The 21,611-nt window shown below is 33.6% G+C and overlaps 2 protein-coding genes across 2 annotated transcripts; one reads left to right on the top strand and one right to left on the bottom strand.

The window, feature by feature from the left end:
* Window positions 1-3,497: 3,497 nt before the first annotated feature.
* LOC112094458 (accelerated cell death 11-like) lies at window positions 3,498-5,946 on the top strand. The gene is made up of 4 exons (XM_024175309.1): window positions 3,498-3,509; window positions 4,531-4,703; window positions 5,614-5,709; window positions 5,847-5,946. The coding sequence occupies exons 1-4, from the start codon at window positions 3,498-3,500 to the stop codon at window positions 5,944-5,946; spliced, it is 381 nt and encodes a 126-aa protein (XP_024031077.1).
* An 8,355-nt stretch (window positions 5,947-14,301) lies between these two features.
* On the bottom strand, window positions 14,302-16,025 carry LOC21410473 (cytochrome P450 94A2). Its single transcript, XM_010112913.2, has one exon. It carries the CDS (start codon window positions 15,925-15,927, stop codon window positions 14,398-14,400), a length of 1,530 nt encoding a protein of 509 aa, XP_010111215.1. The 5' UTR covers window positions 15,928-16,025; the 3' UTR covers window positions 14,302-14,397.
* Window positions 16,026-21,611: the final 5,586 nt, after the last annotated feature.

The following is a 21,611-nucleotide window of genomic DNA, read 5'->3' as shown; positions in this document are numbered from 1 at the left end:
GCTAATGCTCTAAGAGGTATATTTAATGCTTGTAAAAACCTAAACCAATCTTCTTGTATTTGGTTACTACCTTGAATTCATGCAAGACTATCTCTAATTCTTTTAATGTGATTACCCATTTCTTTTAAACCGGATTTAACTATTAAATTGATTACATGACATGCACAACGTTGGTGGAAAATAGTACCGTCACCGAATAGACTTAAATCATTTTCAAAGAATTCAATTGCTTTTGTATTGGCACTAGCATTAGCTAATGTTATAGCCATTACTTTATCTCTTAATCTAAATTCATCAATTATATTTAAAATTGTGTTATATATTAAATCCGCGCTATGTGATCCTAGAACACATTTAAAACCTAATATTCTCTTATCTAAATCAAATCTTTTAAAGTAATGTCCGGTTATAGCTAAATAATCTTTATTGGCAACGGCAAACCAAATATCTGCCGTTAACGCAACGCACCCACTAGTCGAGTGTAAAAGGTTTATTAATGCATCTTTTTAAAAAAAAAATAATTTTAATAAATCTTTCCTAAGAGTAATTTTTGAAGTGAACTGTGCATTATGATTGTGTACAACCTTAATATATCGTTACCAATTAAGATGCTCTACAAAACTAAGTGGTTGATCTAAAGCAGCTATCATTCGCGCAACTTCCACACGATCTACTTACGGATCGTATTTCCAAGTGGTTAGACCACCGGTTGCACGATTAAAAGATAATTGTGTTTAGCGGAGTTCGGATCCGCTAGATTGGCTAAGCTTTTGAAGACACTTTTCGGAGTGTTGTCTCAAGTGTGTGGTGCTGTGAATAGTGTCACATTGTAATTTAGATAAATAATATTTACACTAAGCTATATGTTTAGTGTTACCTTCATTATCCACCTCGTCAATTATGTCGAAGTGATCCCAAACTGTCGAGGTACGCTTGTATTTCCTCCTGTAAGTTGCAACACTTACCGACACAGATGCAGACGCAGTCGCACTCACCGCTTCTCCACGCCCACCACCATTATTGCGACCACGACCTTCAGTACGTCCACAATGACTCGGATTAGTAGATTCCTTCGTAACAAACTCATTAGTGGGAAATTACCCTTCTTCTACATTGTGTTAGGCATCAACGGGAATACCACTATAACTAAAAAGATCCATTATAAAAAAGATAAGATGGATTTGAGAGAGAGAGAGAGCTTTAAGATAATGTGATAGTTTTTAGAAAAATTGTGAGAGAGATTGAGAGAGATTGAGAGAAATTGAGAGGGATTGAGAGAGTTTGAGTGAGAAAAATGTGTGGGGGATGGAGGGTATTTATAAGGAAATTTTGGGGTTAAAAAATGATTTTTTTTTTCAAAAAAAATCAGGATAAACAGCTATTTTTTGAAATTCGAGTAGTCGGGCAGTTTCGGGGCAATTCAGGTTTTCAGGCAGAATTCGGGCAAAATTCAAAAAACTAGCTGTTTCGGGTAATTCGGGCACCTCGGGCAAGTCGGGTTTTCGAGCAGAATTCGGGTAAAAATTCAAAAAACTAGCCGTTTTTGGGTAATTCAGGTAGTCGGGCACCTCGGGCAGTTCGTGCACCTCGGGTTTTCGGGTATAATTTGGGAACAATTCAAAAAAAGTAGCCGTTATGTGCATTCGGGCAGGCGGGTTCGGGCATTTTTCAGGCATTTCGAGCACAGATTTTTGGGCAATTTTCGAGTCGGGCATGGTCGGAAAAATTCAAAAAAATTCCGGCGGACGGCAGTAAATGGCGATTAGACGGTGGCGGGCAAAAGAGTCAATGCAAAATTCGGGCTGCCTGAGCCCGAACCCGAAAATCTACCTTGGGCGGGCGGGAAATGGGCTTGCCCGCCCGAGCTCGAAAAAATTCGGGCTTCGGGCAGCCCGCCGACCCGAACTTCCAACATTGGCTGTAACCACTACCTCCCATCAAGATTAAAAAAAAAAAAGAAAAAGAGAAACCATGCGAATCCAAAGTCCTATACTTTACGGAAGGGAACTAGACAAATATCAAATCACCAAAGTTACCCCACAAGTGTTGGAGAAATCAGCTAGTATGGACAAAAACTTGCACCAAAAAAAAAAAAAAAAAAGAAATTTGACTAGTGCATCCCTACTCTCCATTATCCCACGATTTTCCCATTGACTTTGGTTTCAAAACTTTTCATAGTATATAGACATAATGTATTAATAAGAAGAAGCTAGTGAGATTAGTTTAAAAAAAAAGTTGTAGACCAACTTTTATATGTGTGGGTACAAAAATACATGTATAATATATGAGCGAAATGATATGATTGTCGACAATAAAAAAGATAATAGTGTGGGGGATAATAATGATAGAGGTGATTAAATGCATGTTGGAGGAAAGGTAAAGGATTAGTCAAAACATTAGAACAAACTCTGCATTATTCACAGAGTGAGAAAGATTTCTTACAAAAGTAAGATTTGTTTTTTTTGGATGAGTGCCTTTCACGTTTCCTCTCTTTTGACTGGATTCTCTAATGGTTAAACAACAACAATTTTATTTAAATTATTGCACCAGGGAGGATTTCATACTAATCGTTAATGATAGAACAAATTGTACACCTCACATTAGCCTCTCCAAAGTTTTAAGAAGCAAAATCTTTTCTTTTCTCCCAAATCTGCCGGCACCCTCTTTCATTCCTTCTAAAACTTCCTCAACTAGAGTCTAATAACTTTACTTTAAGAGCAAGATGAAGAGGGAACAAGTTGGCCAGAGGTTAAATAGGTAAGGAGAAACCATTTCCTCACAGTATAGCTTATGTTGTGTACTAGTTTGGAATGATTCTAAGATAAGTTTTTTTTTTTTTTTACGAGCTTGAGTTCTAGACCACTTTATAGAAGCTCAAGGACGTGGTTTGAGGCTAAGGAAGGCTAGCATTAAGGCAAAAAGTTCTTTTCATAAACTTTAGAACCCAACCATGCATGTTAAAATTTCAATTAGGTTAGTTATGGATACCTCAGAGAAAACGTGGATATGGTGTGAGAATGAGATATTCAAATAATAAATCTTGAGGATGGAATGATAATATAGGAAATGAACTATAAAATAGTTATTAGAATCACTTGATTTGGTGTTGTTAAGGCTAAGATATGTTAGGTTTAATTTTTTATCACAATAAGTATATTCAGTGTGACCAGCAAGAAATAAGTCCATTTTTGGTTAAGCTAAATTTGCAATATGGATATGAAATCTTGGTGATATAAACTTGACATCTTGAGCTTTCTAACACGGTATCATATGCCTGAAAATGTTATTTTTACAGTTAGTTATGAAATTTTAAAGTAAGCATTCTGAATCACTAGTTTCATAGAGCCATCCGAGAATAAAGCCTAAACTTTAAGAGTTAGAGAACTTAGTTTATAAAACTGTTTTAATGGGAAGAAATAGGATATGTTAGGAACTCAATATCAAAATTTGAGACCATTTGGACGTCATATGAATTGGGAACACTAGTTTTACATTTGATGGTTGAACCGGTAAGTAAATTGTGGAAATGTGAACTTATAAATTTATATGGTGGCCAATGATTATTTTGAGTGGGCGTCAACATTTTAGACTCTGTATGAGGATTTAGTTTTATATATATATATATATATATATATAAACAAATGGTTCGTATGGTTAGAATTAACCTTAGGTCCAGTGAAGAATTTTGTTCTTCTTACTGAGGTGAGCCTATTAGCTAAGAAAAGATTAGATCAACTCTGAGGGGTAAAAAGGTCAAAATTACAGTCCATAGGGTCAAAATCTAATTTCTCAAAAATTTAGAGTCAATCTATTTAGAAAAGTCCAGAGGCTTATTAAGGCAGTAAGGGACTTAGGCTTCGTTTGGTATAACTTCTAGACCCTTAAAAGCACTTTTTTGTCCAGCTTAAGTCATTTTTGGTGTTTGGTAAGAAGTAAAATAAGTGATTCTTCAATAATTTTAAGCATTGAGGGTGCTTTGGATTTGGATTCTAACTTATGTGGGAATCCCCTCCATTCACATTAATGAAAAAATTTTATTCCCATTTTACCCATGTTGAAATGAAATAATCCCCATCTACCCATCTCATCTCCATCACTCCCCGTTCTCTCTCTCGTGACTGAAAACCTCTTGCAAGCTCCATCACTCCCCGTTCTCTCTCTCTCTCTCTCCTTTCTCGCTCCTTTCTCTCTCCTTTCTCGCTCCTCTCTCTCGCCAGTCTACGCTCCGTTCTCCGTTCACCGTTCGCTGGTCCCGTTGTCTGCGCTCCATTCCGATCTCCTCCGCACGAGTGGTTGTTCGCTGGTCTCCCTGTTCTTCCGGTCTCCTCTCCCGAGTTTCGCCAGTCAACCTCAGCCCTCTTAAGCACGTTTTTGCTGTAAGTACTCCATTCGAAATTTGCTTCTGATTTGTCTCCAAGGTACTTTTTTTCCCCCACCGCCTATTGCATTTTCCTGGGAAAATCAGTGAATAATCCGATTGAAGAAAAAAATTCGTTTGCTTAACTTTGACCAAAATCGGAATGATCTCAGGTGAACGATCTCTCGGAGGCGTCGAAGTCTATTGCGACCTTACAGGCTTTACTCGATCGCGATATGGCATCGAATTGCGTAAGGAATGCTGGTAGTCATTCGAGAAATTTGTTGAGAGTGAAGCGTGAGCTTGACATGGTTTGGGTGCTCTTCGAGCAAATACTCATTGCAGAGTATGTATTATCCTTTATCCGCAATTTTTTTTTCTCCTTTTGTTCTTTGCTTTACTTCGTTAATTTGTAGATTCAGCACATGAAGTACATTGTAGTCAATTTGAGTTTCTTGGAAAATTAATTTTCCACAATTTACGTAGTCGATTCAAGTAATATGTGGTTTGGCACAATTGGGTATTGGCTTCCAAGGTTGTTTTCTTTGGTTGAGTTGAATTTGAAGACATTCATTGAACTCTTAACAGCTAGAATGATGATTAGAATGTGGAGAGAAAATACGCCAAATTGTTGAGCTGAAAGTTTTGAAGTGAATAATCATTGTTTTTACAATTTGGGATGGTAGAAACTAATTGGCCCTTACTTTCTTTGCGTTTCGGTATAATTTGCCCGATGTAAGAAATTTGATCAAATTGGCACAAGGAATTCAGTAATGGTATTAGCTTTCGGTTTTGTCTTACCCCTTACGTGTAACATGGTTGTTGTATAAGATGAGTAATATTACATGTATTTGGTATTTGAAGTAGACTTCATATACTTTTTTAGGGTAGTTGCAGAAACTCAACTGTGGTTTTAATTTTAGTAAGTGATTTATTTTGAACTAATTTGAATGTTTCTGATTTATTTTCCACCACTGTAATAAAATGGAGAAAATAAAGCTCAAGAGTCACCTAATTTTTGATTTGGAATATGTAGCTGGTTCTTAGTTGATTCCTATGAGCAAAGAGAGCTAATAGCCCTCTTCCACAAACTATTTGCCGAATGCATTGGCTTTGAATATATCTGCCTAGGTGGACTATTTGCTGAACTAGCAATGAGATTCCAGTTTAAGCTTCAAAGTAGGCGCTTATATATTGTGCTTAAGGTGCATGCCTAGTTATGCATGGAATAACAGGTACCAATGCTCATGTGGCAGGGGCAATTCCCTTAAAGATCCAGCTTCCAAGGCGTATGCACAGGTATTTGCTCCCCATCATGGTTGGGCAATCAGAAAAGCTGTTGCTGCAAGGATGTATCCCCATCATTGTTTCCTTTCTTTGCCAAAAATATAAACATATTCCAAAAAAAATTCCATGCCTTCAAATAATTATACCAGGTTGCTAACAATATACATTTGTTTACGTGTTTTGTTTGATTCTTCTGATCCAGAATTGAAAGAACTAATAAGAAGGCCAGAGTCCTATGGAATAGTATGGTGCTCTCATTGTTATGGTCTCTGTGGATGGAACGGAATGGCATAATTTTTTAGGAAAAGGTGATGGGGCCAATTGATATTTTTGAGAAGGCAAAGTTCTATGCATTGCCATGGGCTGCTTCAGGGGTTCCCGTTTACTTTGGTCATTTTGAATTGGAAAGATGTAATAGGGAATTGATTGGAGATACCGTTTATGTGTTTATCTTGCTCTTTTTGTATGGTAGTCAGTTTTTCACACCTGGCCATTTTTGTTTCTTTTTGGTTTGAGGATACATTTGTCCTCTAACCTTATTATTGAATTTTATCAATAAAGTTTTTATTATCAAAAAAATAAGCACGTAAAAAAAATAAGCAAAATGTGCCATAAAACAATACTTCATATCTTTATTTCTTTTTACTTAAACAATCCAATGCAAGTAAATAAATAAATGGCATAGCTTCACTCTAGCATGCTTCATTAATAATCCTATTGTACCAATGGTATTTTGATTAGGAAATGATAACCTAATCGAAGCTAGGCGGCTCCACCTAGCCCGATCCGAGGGCCTCACCCATCAATGTGTGAATTTGCTCATTTACGTAAATGTGTGTATGGATATGAATATGTTTGAAATGTTCTTTATTTGTGGTCCTATAATTAATTATCATTTGGTTTAGCTCGTTTCTTAGCATGAAATTTCTTAACAAATTTATCATATTTTCTTACAAATTTTTGAGAAGAACCCCACCAAAATTGATAATTATGGTATTTGGTTGCGTTATCAAGACTGCAGCTGTCTCTGCTAAACTTTGCAAGAGAGAGAGTACAAAACAATTCCACAACTCGAAGACTACAATTGTCCCTGAGTAATTGTCACTAATGCTTCTTTTAGTTGTAATTATATTGTGAATGAAGAAATGAAAAAAAAAAAGAGAATTAATTATCATAAATTGATTGTTAAAAAATTTAAAATCATAACATTATGTGTTTTTAAAGTTAAACAAGTATTTTTAAATAAAAAAAATAATTATATATATTTGAGTTTCATATCATGTCTATTTTGGTCATTTTACATACCCACAGCAATTCCACCTCAAAATTTACCAAACGCTATTATATTGATTTTAGAACCAGCATAGCTACTATAATTACAATTTACCAAACACCCAGCTGCTTCTTAGAACAGCTGCTTCTTCTTTCAGCACAGCTAAAAGCACTTTTTTTAAAATCCACAGCACTACCAAACTAAGCCTTAGAAAGTTAAACTTAGAACCCTTAGGTCACCTAGAAAGACGTTAAGGGAAAAAATAGTCATTTTTGACCATTAAGGTTAAAATGGTCAAACGGACACCAAGCTCCGAGATTTAACTCAAGGTCCTTGAGAACAGAATGTCAAATGCGATAAATATCTCATGTTTATGACCTTAGAATCATCAAAACCCGCTAGGGGTAAAACGGTAATTTTTCCTAAGGGTAAAATCGTCAATCGAAGTTAGAAAACCCAAATTGGTCTAAAAACATTTATAAGACCTGAGATCACCATTTAAAAAATTAAAATTATGTTAAGAGATATAAATAGGGCCAAGCTCCTAGATAATGAACAAGTAACCCATAAATTGACCGTAACGGAAACCAACTAGATTACTAAATTAAAACCCAAACTTTAAGGCCTAAATCCCATACTTAGAAATGTTAGATTTAGCATCTAACTGGATTTAGAAGGTAACTTACTGGTAATTTAGGTGTATATTTATGAGAAATTAACTTAATTAATTTTTTAGGTCCTTAAATAAATTAGTAGGACTTTTCGGATAACTCATTAGTTAATTAATTAATTTAATTAATAAACTAAGGTAAGAAATAAATTAACAGTTATCAACAAATAATTAACCTAAAGTGGTTAATAAAATTTAAAGGGAAATTAACTAATCAATTAATATTCGTTGTTTAATCCATACGTGTGAATTTAGTTAAGAAAGAAATAATTAGTTTAATCAATTGATTCAAATGAATGTTAAATATCTAAGTAAGTTAAGTTGAAGCTTCGTTATCAAACTGACAGTTAATTATCAGTACTGTTTGAACTCAGAATGAACAACTTTACATGAGTGTTTTGCTGTGGATAAACGATGAACACTAGCACATGGTTAGTACAAACCTCACTTATAGTATGAATAAGTTTTAATAGATATGCTTGAGATATTTTTTGCTTGTAATGCATTAATTCTCTATTATCTATATGAGTGATGATGATATTAATTCCATGTTCACTTACTAAGAGGCTAAGATAGCAAGAGATAAGATAAGTGCCGTGCCACACAAAAATTAATCAGGTCCATGGTTCTCGAACTAAATGTTTAAGTAGCTCCCCTGACTTCCCTTGGTCCTGCGCACCCAGTAGGAACGCAGGGCCCACAAAAATAAAATTATATACCATAACAGAGCATAAAAAATCATGCATGTTCTATTATTATGTTATTGTATGACAAATATTTTGTGATGTATTTCAGTTAAAAGGTTATGTTTTATTAAAATTACAATTTCCGTTAAGATGTATCTCAGTACAAGAGTTTAATGAATTTTTGTAATTAAATTTTAGAAGAAATTCAAGAGCAACAATAACTCATAATGCCGTGTAGCATTAGTGTTAGATATAGTACATTTGATCTTGCCAAGCACATGACATAAGTAAAAAGTACGTATTGATCTTAAGGCTAAGATTGAAGTTTAATAAATACATACATATATATATATATATATATATTTATATAGATGGACAAATTTAAACGATAGGAAAAGGATGGAGAAATTTCATTAGTTTAAATATATTATGATCTCCATAAAGTCAAAAAGGTTTTGAACGATAAAGAGTATACCGTGCATAAATCAAAGGGTTAAGAATTACATAAAGACAAAATAATTCATGAACAATCTCCACTTTCATCATTTTAACTGTAACCACTACCTCCCATCAAGATTAAAAAAAAAAAGAGAAACCTGTAACATACTCCATAATTAAACATGTTTAATTATGTTAATTGTGTATATTAGTGTGCCTAAAATTGATTTTTTTCTAATTAATCTTGTGATTAAAGATTAAGTTTTTGAGTTATTTTAAGGACTTATAAATTACTTTCAGTTTTTCAATTTTCACCCCAAAATTTTTTGAAAATACACTTAATTTTATGTATTTTCTTTAATTTTCTTTTCTTTTTCCTTTTTTTTTTCTTTTCTTTCTTTTCTTTTTCTTTTTCCCTTCCCTTCCTTCCTGTGGCTGCCAGACCAACCCCAATCTCTCTCTCTTCCTTTCTTTCTTTCTTTTCCTTCTTTCCTTTCTTCTTCCACGGCAACTCCCTCTCTCTCTTTCTTCCTTCACCGCCGGCCACCACTCCCCTTGCTCTAGCCGGCCATCTCTCTCTCACCGGCGTTCTTTCTCTCTCCCTTGCTCTCTCTTTTTCTCTCACCTCTCTCTCTCCGGTTTGTTCCTACCGAAGCAGGAAAGACAAAAAAAAAAAAGAAAGAGAGAGAACGGCATTATCAACTAATTTGAGGTAAAACCTATTGAAACCCACTCTTTAATTTGAATTTTAAACTTGAAAAAGTTTGATTTTGGTTAGATTTGAATAATTTTGAGTTAGGGTTTGGATTTGAATAATTGTTGTTAGAATTGAATGAAATTTAGGGGTTTTTAGTTATTAGAAATATTGAAGTGATTGGAAACTGATTTTGATAGATTCTAGAGAATTTATTTTGAAATTGAACTTGAATTGCAGGTTTGGCATTTTTTCTATTTATGCCGGCATGCTGCCAAAATTTCTTTAAGAAGTTATTTTTAAGCTGAAATTAAATAAGAAACCAAACCCATAAATTGGATTTGAATCTTTAAAGAACCCCCAAACTAATTATAAAATCATTTGTGAAATTTGGATTCGAGTTAAGGCACACTAATAGGAAACAATTAAACATGATTGAGCTTAATTCGTTTTAGAAATGAGAAATACTTCCTAAGACACTATTTTTGTCATAAAGCTAGTGGAGAAGATTGAGTATTAAAACTTTAAGGAAAGTGGAGGTTAGGGTGACGAGAAGTTAGCTACAGGCTTGACATCCGAGAGGTAGGATATTCCTGATGTCTTTCTTTGTTAGCCTGTTTTCAAAGAGTTTTGGCATTGCAAATGTTTTAGAGAAAGGACATGTTTGCGAAAGAAAAACCTGTTGATACCATAGCTTGATTTTAGCTATTGGAATTATAATGAACTATTTCAAAAAGTTTAATGAATGATTTCTTAAGATAAGAGATCTTGCGAATTGGTAAGCTCGCTAATAGCCTAGATAGGATATGAAGATCGTATCCTTGGGGGCGGAACTCGAAACCCGGACGGGCCACTACAGTGGTGATAAGGCCTTGCTTTGGTCGTAAGTAATTTAATTACTTAAATTACTTACTGGTACCTGAAATATGAAATTTTAGTTTATTTACCTTTCAAAAAAAGGTTATTGGTTCCAATTGATTATTTCGGGCCTGACTCTCTCATTTTATGAGAGAAAGAGAAAAATAGGCCAAGACTTAAGATAAATTAAAATTAATAGACCAATAGTTTACATAAGTTAATAAATAGGCAAAATTATTATTTTCGTCCATAACTTGTCGGGTTATGAATCATAACTTGACAAGTTATTCCCGGTTTTTGTCCATAACTTGTCTGGCTATGAACCATAACTTGATAAGTTTGTCCATAACTTATCTGGTTATGAACCATAACTTAACAAGTTATGGCCTATTAATTTCTATAACTAAAAATTGGCCTATATACTTTCTTAAGCTTTTCGTATTGGCCTATTTCCTGCTATTTCTCTCATTTTATTCACTTATTTATTTATTCAGTTTTATAAATTATATCCTACTGGGCCTTACACTCACTTTTATTATGTTTTTAATGTTTTAAACCCCTCCTCCAAAGTTAGCGGTTTAAATTTACAACTGATAAGTAGATGCCAATGGATTGAAGGTGTGAGATTCAAAGCGGTACGTTTGTTTCGGATTTACAGTTCTAAATTCTAAGATGTACTGTATTTCTATATGTAAATTGTATTGGTCGACATTGTCCCAGAGTTGTACTATTTTCCTTGGATTTTATGAATTGTTTTAAATATTATTTGTGAAAGAAAGTCTCCGGAGCAAATTATATTCATATTTATGTATTTATTTTTGTAATTTTATTAAACAGTCCAGTTTAATTAAGTTAAATTTTAAATTAAACCCCAATAATCACGGCCCTATCCTTGAGGTCGTGACAAAACCATGTGAATCGTAAGTCCAATACTTTATAGAAGGGAACTAGACAAATATCAAATCACCAAATTTACCCCACAATTTTTGGAGAAATCAGCTAGTGTCACTAGCAAAAAAACACAATTTAATGACGATTTAAAACCGCGTTAAAAGACCAAATTATCGCCTGTTCGGGAGTCATTAAATGTCTGTAACATTTAACAACGGTTTAAAAACTTCGTCTAATAACTGACTTTAGAAGACGGGTTTTAGAAAAACCGTCGTCTATAGTATTTTTTTTTAAAATATTTTTACTTTATTGAATGCATCATATTCAAACTTTATAATAGTCAATAAGAAGAATATTAATATAACATTGCAACATATATATCAACACACAGACATATATATATATATGTGAGAATAATTTCACAAGTTAAACTCATATTTTTGTGCTACCACCACAGATCTCCCAAAAATTTCATAATTAAAACTCAATCAAAAAATGTCGCACCGTGAACTTTTCAGGCTAACTAAATAGAATTTAGGTAACCATACTCTAACAAAACTAATAATATCTATATATAACAGATTCCTAAAAAAGTGGTCAAACCTTATATTCTCCGATTCATCAAAAATAGGAATGCCTTTTTTAATTGGTTAACCCAAAGGACAAAAGTTTTTATACTTAGCACGCAATTAAAACACATGAGATGGGAATTTCCAAATCTCAGTGGTTATTCATGTACACTTGAAACACAAAGAAAACACATTAAACACAAGAAAACTGTCCTCCAAACATGTACACTTGAACACTTTCAGACTTTATTACGCTGCACATCTATAAAACCTTCACAATCCTTACACAAACAGAGGTGTCTACAAGGTAACAACAAGACTGTGACTTCTCTAACCACACAACCCAACAACTATAATCAAATGAACTAAAAACCTCAACAAAGAGGAGAAATGCATTTATCTATAAAACCTTATAAAAATATACTGCATTGATCTATAAACCTCAAAAAAACCTCAACAAAACTAACTACACAAAACAGAACATATAGCAAAAACAACACGAGATTGACCAACACATAAATCATTTGACACATCCACATATAAAGGGTAAAAATATACTAAATTCTAAATAATTTAAATATAAAAATAATCATAAACTTACCGGTTGAAATTCAGGTGCCTCAGCGCAGCCTCTCTCCCATGCTGGGAGGCATAACCGTATACAAGCATCATATGCAATCAATGTTTGTGGAGCATATTGACCACTGAAATAATTAAAATAACATGTCAGTTGCAAGATATGAGAAAGTGCATTTGAGTCATTTCCAAAGCTCAAAAAGTCATTACTTGGTCACACAAGAGATATCAAAACATAATGAAACTATAGCGTGTAAAGGAAAAAAAAAAGTGTACAATACACACACACACACACACACACGCACGCACACTTGATAGTGAATGTGAGATATATCATCAAGCAAAATGCAAAAACTAATATTGAAAAATATAATAATTTCATGGAAAGAGAACTTCTTTTCTTTGTGTTTTCAATCAAATTCAAAAAGTAAATACATGGGAATTTCATGTCATCAATAAAGCATAACAGAACCGCAAGATAGAAGCAAAGTTTTTCAGAGACCCAAAATGAACAAATTCGAGACCCAACCATCAATAATACAAAAAATTATCAGAAACACACTACAAGAACAAGCTAAGCACTTAAATCGCCATATTAATGGCCATACCATAGTTGGTTTGGAGAAGGAGGGGGCGAATTCTCGTTGATGAAGTAAACCCTAAAAAAAAACCTTTAGAGCAGGACAACAATTTGAGAGAGTCCGATCAATCTGAGACAAAACTTATATTAGAGCTTGAGTAGAAGAAGATTTTGTTGTGAGGGAGAGAGAAAATGAGAGTTTACAGAAGGAAAGATGGAGGAGAAAATGAAAATGAGAAAAGGAACAGACCATTGCCGAATATGGAAAGAGCATACAAACCATCGCCGAAGTTGGGGCCGGAAGATGGGAAGTGTAGGGCTTGCGAACGGAGAGCTTGGCCCCGGCATCGAGATTGGAAGCAGAGGTCAACAACAGATAAAGCGAGAGAGAGGGAGAGAGAGAGAGAGCAGAGTAGGATTGAGAGAAATTTATCCGTGTAAAATATTAACAATTAGATGTGGTTTAACGACGGTTAACTCAATAAAAAAATTACCACAAAAAATAAAAATTATATGGCGCGTTTTATCTTCATCATAGACGACGGTTTTTTTACAAATCCTCGTCTATTTGTCGTTAAATTTCTATATTTTAGTAGTGAATAACATATTTTTTTAAAAAAAAATAATATCTTATTATGCTCTTTGATGTTAAATATACAACTGATATTAGCTTTTGTATCAAAGATAATCTAACCAGAAATTCAATAGTAGAAAAAGGAAGAAAATACAACAAATTACATGAGTTTCATTATATGTTTTATAACTTCATGAACACTAAGAAAGAAAGGCGAATAGATAATACAAAATTTGAACCGAAATTCAAATTTTTTATGAGCGAAAAACTGTAACAAAAAGATTTTTACTGTGTTTCAAACTTATGAAACACACTTCACCTACTGTATATATTAATTTCTTGCATCATTTTGTGCATATATTTTATGGCGCATATATACTTGAATTAATTTTTCATTTTGAGTAATAATTTTTGCTTCCCATTTGCTTGCTTATAGCACATATTGATAACTCTATTAAAAATATAGTTATTTCACTATTTTTATGCATTTAAAGTGGCTAGTTTTTTAGATTTATTTTGAATTTCAATTAATTTACTTTTAATTTTAATTTCATTTTGATTTCACTTGTTTTGATTTCATCTGATTTAGTTTTATTTTAATTTACATTATTATTAGATTAGAATTATTTTTTTTTACTTGAGCTTATTTAGTGTAGTTTTAGTAATTTTTATTTTAGTTTCCTTTCCAAAATAATTAATTTTCTCATTTGTGCAATTAAAAGATATGACAAGAGGCTTAATTGCAAAGTTGGAATTGAAATCGGTCAAAATTTGACATTTTCTTAAAAAAAAAAAAAAAAAGAAGAAAACTTGCATTTATAACTAAAGCAATTATTTAAGATCCGATACAATATTATTTTTTTCGACACAGTGTGAACAGCATATGCCTCCCACTTATTACAAGAGCTAAAACCATATTAGAACAAAAAAATAGTAATAACAATTTATTCTAAAATTTCCTCACCCCATAATCTTTTCCTAACTGTGACGGGCACACCACCTTGTATTCTAAAGGACAACGACATTAAGTGCCCTCCACTAAGCTTCTCCTTATCCTGTAGTTTGCTGATCTCAAACCTCTCAATAATCGAAGCTGCAACAGCCTTCATCTGAATATAAGCCATCTCTTTTCCCGGACAAATTCTTGGTCCGGCATGAAAGACCACGTACCGACACGGGCTTTCTTGTCGACAAACTCCATCCTCATCAAGCCATCTCTCCGGGTAATACTCTGCACAATTCTTCCCCCAAATCCTCTCCAGCCTTGCCATGGCGTAGTTATCATACGACACGAACCAACCCTTCTTTACAAAGGTTCCGTCGGGCATTACGTCGTCGTTTTCACACTTCCTCGTGTTGACAGGAAGCGGCGAGTAAAGCCTCATCGACTCCAAAAAAGCTGCATGCAAATACTGCATGTCTCTGAGCTCCTCGTAGCTGAACGTTTCGCCAATATCTGTCCCGTTTCGAGCCCGAATTGTTTTGAGCTCGTTCAGGATCTTCTCCTGAGTGTCCTTTCTGGATGATAAGACCCAAAAGAACCAGGACAAAGCCGATCCCGTCGAACCTTGTCCCGCCTCAATGGTATTAATCATGACATCTCGGAGAAACTCCGGCGACCCGTTCTCGATATTGCTCTCAATATATCGAGAAAGTAAATCAGCTTTTTCTTTGTTGTCTTCTTCATTGGCTTGATCAATTCTCGGTCGGATAATATCATATATAAATTTGTCGACGGTGGAGATTGATTCTCGTAGGCTTCTCTCCGATCCTATGTTGAAGAACCTTTTTAACTTCCATATAGAAGGATTGAAGTACCGGTATCTACTGGCGATAAGCTCGCCTGCATCCTGAAAAGCCTTCATGAACTCGACGCCGGGGTGGGAGCTTCCATCAGCGCCGAGACAACCCGGGTCGAAGCTAAAAGCAAGCTCGCAAATATTATCAAATGAGAATTTCTCCACCACGTTCTGCATATCCAAAACAAGACCCTTTTCAGCCGCTTTTTCAAGAAGTGGGAGCAATCTTGTCTTGATCTCCATAACGACCTTTTCCATGAAGAAGTTTTTCAGGGACTTGGAGTTGAACTCGTAGCTCGCCAACTTCCGCTGGACTTTCCATAGCTTGCCGTCGGAGTTGAAGATTCCTCGGCCGAGGAAGTCCTCGAGCAGGAATAGATACTCCTCGCCTTTAGAGTAGTTCTCGAAGTTGGTCCTCAGAATGTAATCCACATTTAAGGGATTCGCCGTTATGACTCTGGTTTTTCCGGGAAGGTGGAGGACGGCGGTGTTTGTGGGACAGTTGGCCAGGACTTCGGCTTCCCAGTCCAAGAATCTGTGACTATTTTTAATGATTTCTGGTAGGGTTCCTACAATGGGGTAGTTTTTGAATCCAGTATTGTTACCAGAAGAGTAGAAGTAGTGGTAGAGAAAGATCAGAAGGAAGATGAAGGATAAGACTGAGAAAAGCTCCATAGCTAGAAAGTTGTGACAGCCAAAGGAGATCGGTACTGATAATAAAGAGGGGGCAGATGGAGATATATATTTTTTAAAAGAAAAATGAGTGAAAGGAAGTGATTATGGATGGAATAATCAGATAGAGTTTTTTAGTTGTCCTATATATTTGGAGATTTTGTTTTCCTTGCATATTTTAAATAAGTGAAAAAAAAAGAGACGTACGTTGGAAAGAGTAATCGGATAGGGATTTTTGTTTGATTGAAGATTTTTTAGTAAAAACAAAAGATCTTGGATAGCGTAATCGTTAGGAGAGTTGTGGTTGTTGTTTTCTTATTCTTATTCTTCTTTTTTTTTTTTTTTCCCCCTCTATCCATCTTTTCCTTTCTCTCTCTTTTGCATTAACTCCTTTCTGAAAAAAGAGAGAGAATCAAACTAGATGGAACAAAACTCCATATCAAATCATTAAAGAAGTGAGTTTTCCTACTACCTTTCCTTAAAAGTTTCCTGCATGTAATTAGTGTGATTTTCAACCAGGTTATATCTTGATAGAATATTTATCAAGATAGAATATTTAAGATAGAATATTTATTTAACAAAAAAAATATATCTTGATAGAATATTTATAATATCCTACTAGGTTATTTTTTATTCCGGATAAAAATAGCCACATATCTATGGAGAATATTTTGGACACAATATACTACATATTTTATCCAAATACTTTTTTAATAAAGATAATATAAATGAAAATTGTCAGATTTTGATTGCACACTACACAATATTCTCTAAATGATAGACGAAATATGATAGCTTAATAAGAGGTTTGTGTGTGTGTGTGTATATATATATATATATATAATGCTATTAAAAAAAATACCATCCTTATATTTATGAACGTAATAAGATATTATTTTTTCTACTCGACAAAGATGGTCAAATATTTTTAATGAGTATTTCGGTGGAATATAAAAATATTAATGATATTCTACTAGAATAGTTTTTTTAATAAACAAAAATAGCATAAATGTAAATCAACAATTTTTATGACACATTGACTTATTTTCTCAAACCGTTAGCCGCAAATCAATCACGTAACTAATACAATACCTTCAAGGGTTAGGTGACTTAGGTAGTAAGGTGCCTTCATGACCTTACAATTTACACGCATTTTAATTGTAGAAGTTCATACATCTATATATTATAAATATATGTGTATTATAAATATATGTGTATTATAAATATATGTGTCTAATATATACCACCAGTAGATACTATTGTAAATTGAAAATTTTCAATTAAATATTACCTACAAACTTGAAACTCGAAAATTCCTGATACGTTTTGTTTCCAATAAAATCTCGTAGGCGGTTTCCATTTATAATTCTCAACTAATTGGTGTTTCCATTTATTTGATCTTGCATTATTATTTTTTGAGATGCAGAGGTAAATGATCGCTTTTAAGTTCTTTTAATAAATGGTCAAAGTTTTATAAAATTAAGGAAACGGCTGTATTTTTTTTTTAATACTTTAGTTGCAACGCCCCTAAGTGGGGTTACACTTAACTTTTAAGCAAATTCAAAATTTAGAAATAAAAACAATATTATCAAAATAATGAAAATTCCAAAATAAAAATTTTAAATATCATTGCGCACCTCAAATAAATGAACAATTTAAAAATAATAAAAATACAAGGTTCTATGGTTAAACTAGGGTAGTGGCATTACTATAACCTCCATGGACACAAGCACACTTTTAGGTTGAGTTAGAAATGAATAAATAAATAAATTAGAAAAGCCAATAAAATAACAAAATGGATGGACCACTTACAATCCGCTTCAAAAACACGACACTAGCTAACTCAAACAAAAACTCACCAACTAGATACTGGGTATGTTTGGTAATGATTCTTGAAGCCTAAAATTAATTCTCTAGACATCCACGCTGAAATTTGTGTTTGGTAAAAACTATAAAATGAGATTCTTAAAGAATTTTTGAAGAATATACAGTCAAAATCGGAAGCAGCCCAAAGACAACTTTGACTTTTAGATTGTGCGGCAAGCCGCTTGGAGTACAATTAATGAAACATTTATAATACTCATAATACCCCTAGAATCAATATGTGTATAATTACAGTTTACCAAATACTCAACTGTTTTTTGTAACATCTGTTTTTTGTAACAATTATTTTTTGTAACAGCTACTTTTTTTTTAAGCACAGTTTATAGCACTACCAAACTGGCCCAGTAAACCAAATTGTAAGAATCTAGATAAGGAAAAAAATAAGGGTTGAGCACATAATGTCGAGTAGGGAACTATTACTCACCTTTAGGTTTTGTTAATTACCATATTAAAATTGCATGATTAGTTATTCCATTTCACATAAATAAATAATAAGTCAACAATACCTAGTGTATACATTTTAAAAGGATGCTTAATCAAACATTTTTATATTTACTCGATTAGTAAATATGACAAATCAGCAGTCAGCATCCATATAATAATCAAATATGTACTCTCCATACATAGAACCTCTTAAAGGTGCGGTGACTCAAAGGCACTGATACAGTAAGAAGATTTATCTCGGTAGACCAAAACAGTCCTCGAACCAAGGATAAGGGTGGACCGTTGTCCCAGACCCTTAACATGACCTGACCACTTTATAGTAACCTAGGATTCGCACCCGGAGAGTGTTGATGCTTCCCTTTTACTTTCCTTCTAGGGCATCACACCCAAGGATGGTAAATGCCCACCCTTTGTTATCATTCCGTCTGAACGATGTATCCCCACTAGATCACCTAACCTTGCGCTTTCATGTCAAGTTGTTCCAAATCATGTCAAATCATTTTGGCTACGCTGAATGCTACAAGATGGGCCCAATATTCATTGGTTAACAAATGAAATAAATAAAATCTCACAAAAGATGAGTAATAGAATCCCTACCACAAATTGAAAACACAAAACCAAGCGAGTGTTTTGAATTTCTCCAACAACAATTCAATCCCTTATACATGTTCGATTCATCTAAAAATCAATAATGGATCACAAGAGATTAAAAGACGTGTGATGTCAAAGCATAACTCAAAAACCATGCAACACTCTCACAAAATATGGAAACACATATTATCGGATTTATACTCGAGTTCATCCCCATAAATAATCAAGAACGTCATAGTTTAGTATTATGGTGACTTCTAAGGACCTAAATCGTTAATCATTAACCACATAATAATTTCTAACTCGAAACCAATTTGTACATGGAAACAAGAATTTTGGACAGATTCATCGACCTATAGGGGAAAATTCATAAGATAATATATGTCTCCAAAAATTACCAACCGGAGTCAAAGAAAAGTAGACAACTTTTCTAGTGCGGTATCACACGCCGTAATATGAGATCTATAAACCCCTTAAAATTAATTCTCAAAAAATCAAAATTCCGGTTTTCTGATTTTGACGGTTTTTGAAAAGTTTCTACATGAAACTTTCAATGCGCACAACTCAAATTACAAAACTCCAATTGAGGTGATTCTACAAAATTCCAAATGAGGTGATTCTAACTGCCACCGTCACTAATAACAAGTTCTAAGTAGTAGCAATGACAGTTTAGGTGCAGAAATCAAAAATCATAAAGTGGGCATCTATGTCTTGTTTTATTAATTTCCTAAAAAATGCAGCATTGGCGACTATTACGGAATATCCATAAAATATTCTACATAGCACTGAAAATTACAAAATTAGTTATTAATCGAAGTAGACATTTAGCACTTCCAAAGAGCTATCACTAGCTTGGTTTCAGGTTCTTTAAGGTCTCCAAAAACAGGTCAAACAAGATCAAAACCTACTGGTTTTTCTGTAGAAATTTCAACACTTATGCATAGCTTCAAAAATGCATATCTTAGGTGACGATTATCCGTTTAAGTGATTCTTGCCTCAACTCGAAGCTTAGTGTCTATTTTATGGTTTTCCAATAGGAGAGATCAAAAGTATGTCACTAAACGATAGTTACGACTTATACCTTATAAACATGACGTAAACATTTCTTAGAAGAGGAAGATTAAACTATCTATTCATAGTTTGTGTCATAATAACTTCACCAAAATAAGAATAGGACGAAGGTTATGCTGTCTTACAAGAATCCAACCGTAGGAAGAAACCAAACCATTAAGTAAAACGAGGAAGAAATCTTGAGATAAACCCATGAATAGCTAAGATTTGAGATAAACACACAAATTCCATAAAAAAGAATAAGATTCTTTTTTAAACAAGCAAGCAAACTTTGACTCATCTTCAGGAGACAAAATAAAACTTCATAAACTTAGCCAACATACCAAAGTCTCAATATGAAAACGTCATCACCAAGTCACAAATCAAACAAAAAAAATCAGAGAAAAATAAGATTTTCGGAGTATACAGCAAAGTTTAAAAACCCTACCTCTAGCCTTCTTGAATCACTACAAGAAAACGCCATTTTAGCAATGACAAATATACCAATGTCGCCACAAAAACCATTTAGTGGTGGCAAGTCGTCGTTAAAACTTCATTGCTATAAAGTTTTTAATGACGATAGTGCCGTCGCTAAATTTTAGCAACGACAAGTCGTCGCTACAAGCCGTGACAAATATCGAATGTAAAATGACGTTAGCAGACCTTATAGCGACAACATATTTCAAATAGTTGTCGTTAAAAGTTTTTAAAATTTATTAATTCAAAAATGGTTCTATTATTTTAAGCGACGACATTATGGTAGCTATATAGTCAAGTATTTAGCGACAACAAAGGTTGCACTTCTTTGCCTTTTTTCCTGAAATTGATACATTTATAAATTATTAAAATTAAATTATTTTACATTTAAAAAAATGATTTTAATTAAGAAAATATATTTATTAATTAAAATGCAATTTAATTATATTAGAAAAATAAATAATAACAATTAATTTAAAATATTATTAATCAGGATAAAATAACATAGCACAAAATAAAACATAGAGTACATAAATAAGGTCAAGTAAGATAATACAAAATAAAACATGCACTACTTAAGGTCTAATAGTAAATAATAATAAACAAGTCTAATAATATATGAGGTACTGTCTAATCCCCTAAGTCTACATTTTCTTCTACTACTTCATCTTTCTTCTACATTTTCTTATAATATATGAGCTATCGGATTCATTTGCGTCATTTCAAAAACCAACTCCATGTGATTACTATAAATTTAGAAAAACCACTGCTACAATTTAGGAGTTAACTGTGTGGTACGAGATCCGGACTGTGATCCAACTGAGGAAGAACTGGAACCTAGCTGTCGCTGACTCAGTTTAAGTTCCACTCCCGAGTGGTGGCATCTACGCATCCCAAGAACGTTTTTGAGAATGGTAATCTCATTGACGTTACAAGTAGGCAGCTTGATCGGGGCTGTGACACTTGAGTTTGTCTCTTGTCTACCATCTTTCCCTATAATTAATGGCAGCAAAAATTAAGTATTAAGAAATAAAATAGTTAATTATTAAATTTCTTTTTAAAGAGGTGACTAAGATATGTACTTACATATGCAGCCTCAGCAGCCTCATTGGCGCACCCCTCAGCCTGGCGAAAATGCTAATCCAGCCAGTTGTCGATCAACGACTGGGGCTGGCGTGTCTCAGGGTTCATTTATAACATTGAATTGGTGTCAGAATTTGACTATTAAAACTAAAACTAGA

This window comes from Morus notabilis, unplaced genomic scaffold (assembly GCF_000414095.1).
Source record: "Morus notabilis unplaced genomic scaffold, ASM41409v2 Scaffold78, whole genome shotgun sequence".
NCBI lineage: Eukaryota > Viridiplantae > Streptophyta > Magnoliopsida > Rosales > Moraceae > Morus > Morus notabilis.
Note: the sequence above shows the minus strand (reverse complement) of the source record. Positions and strands in the feature narration are given on the sequence as shown.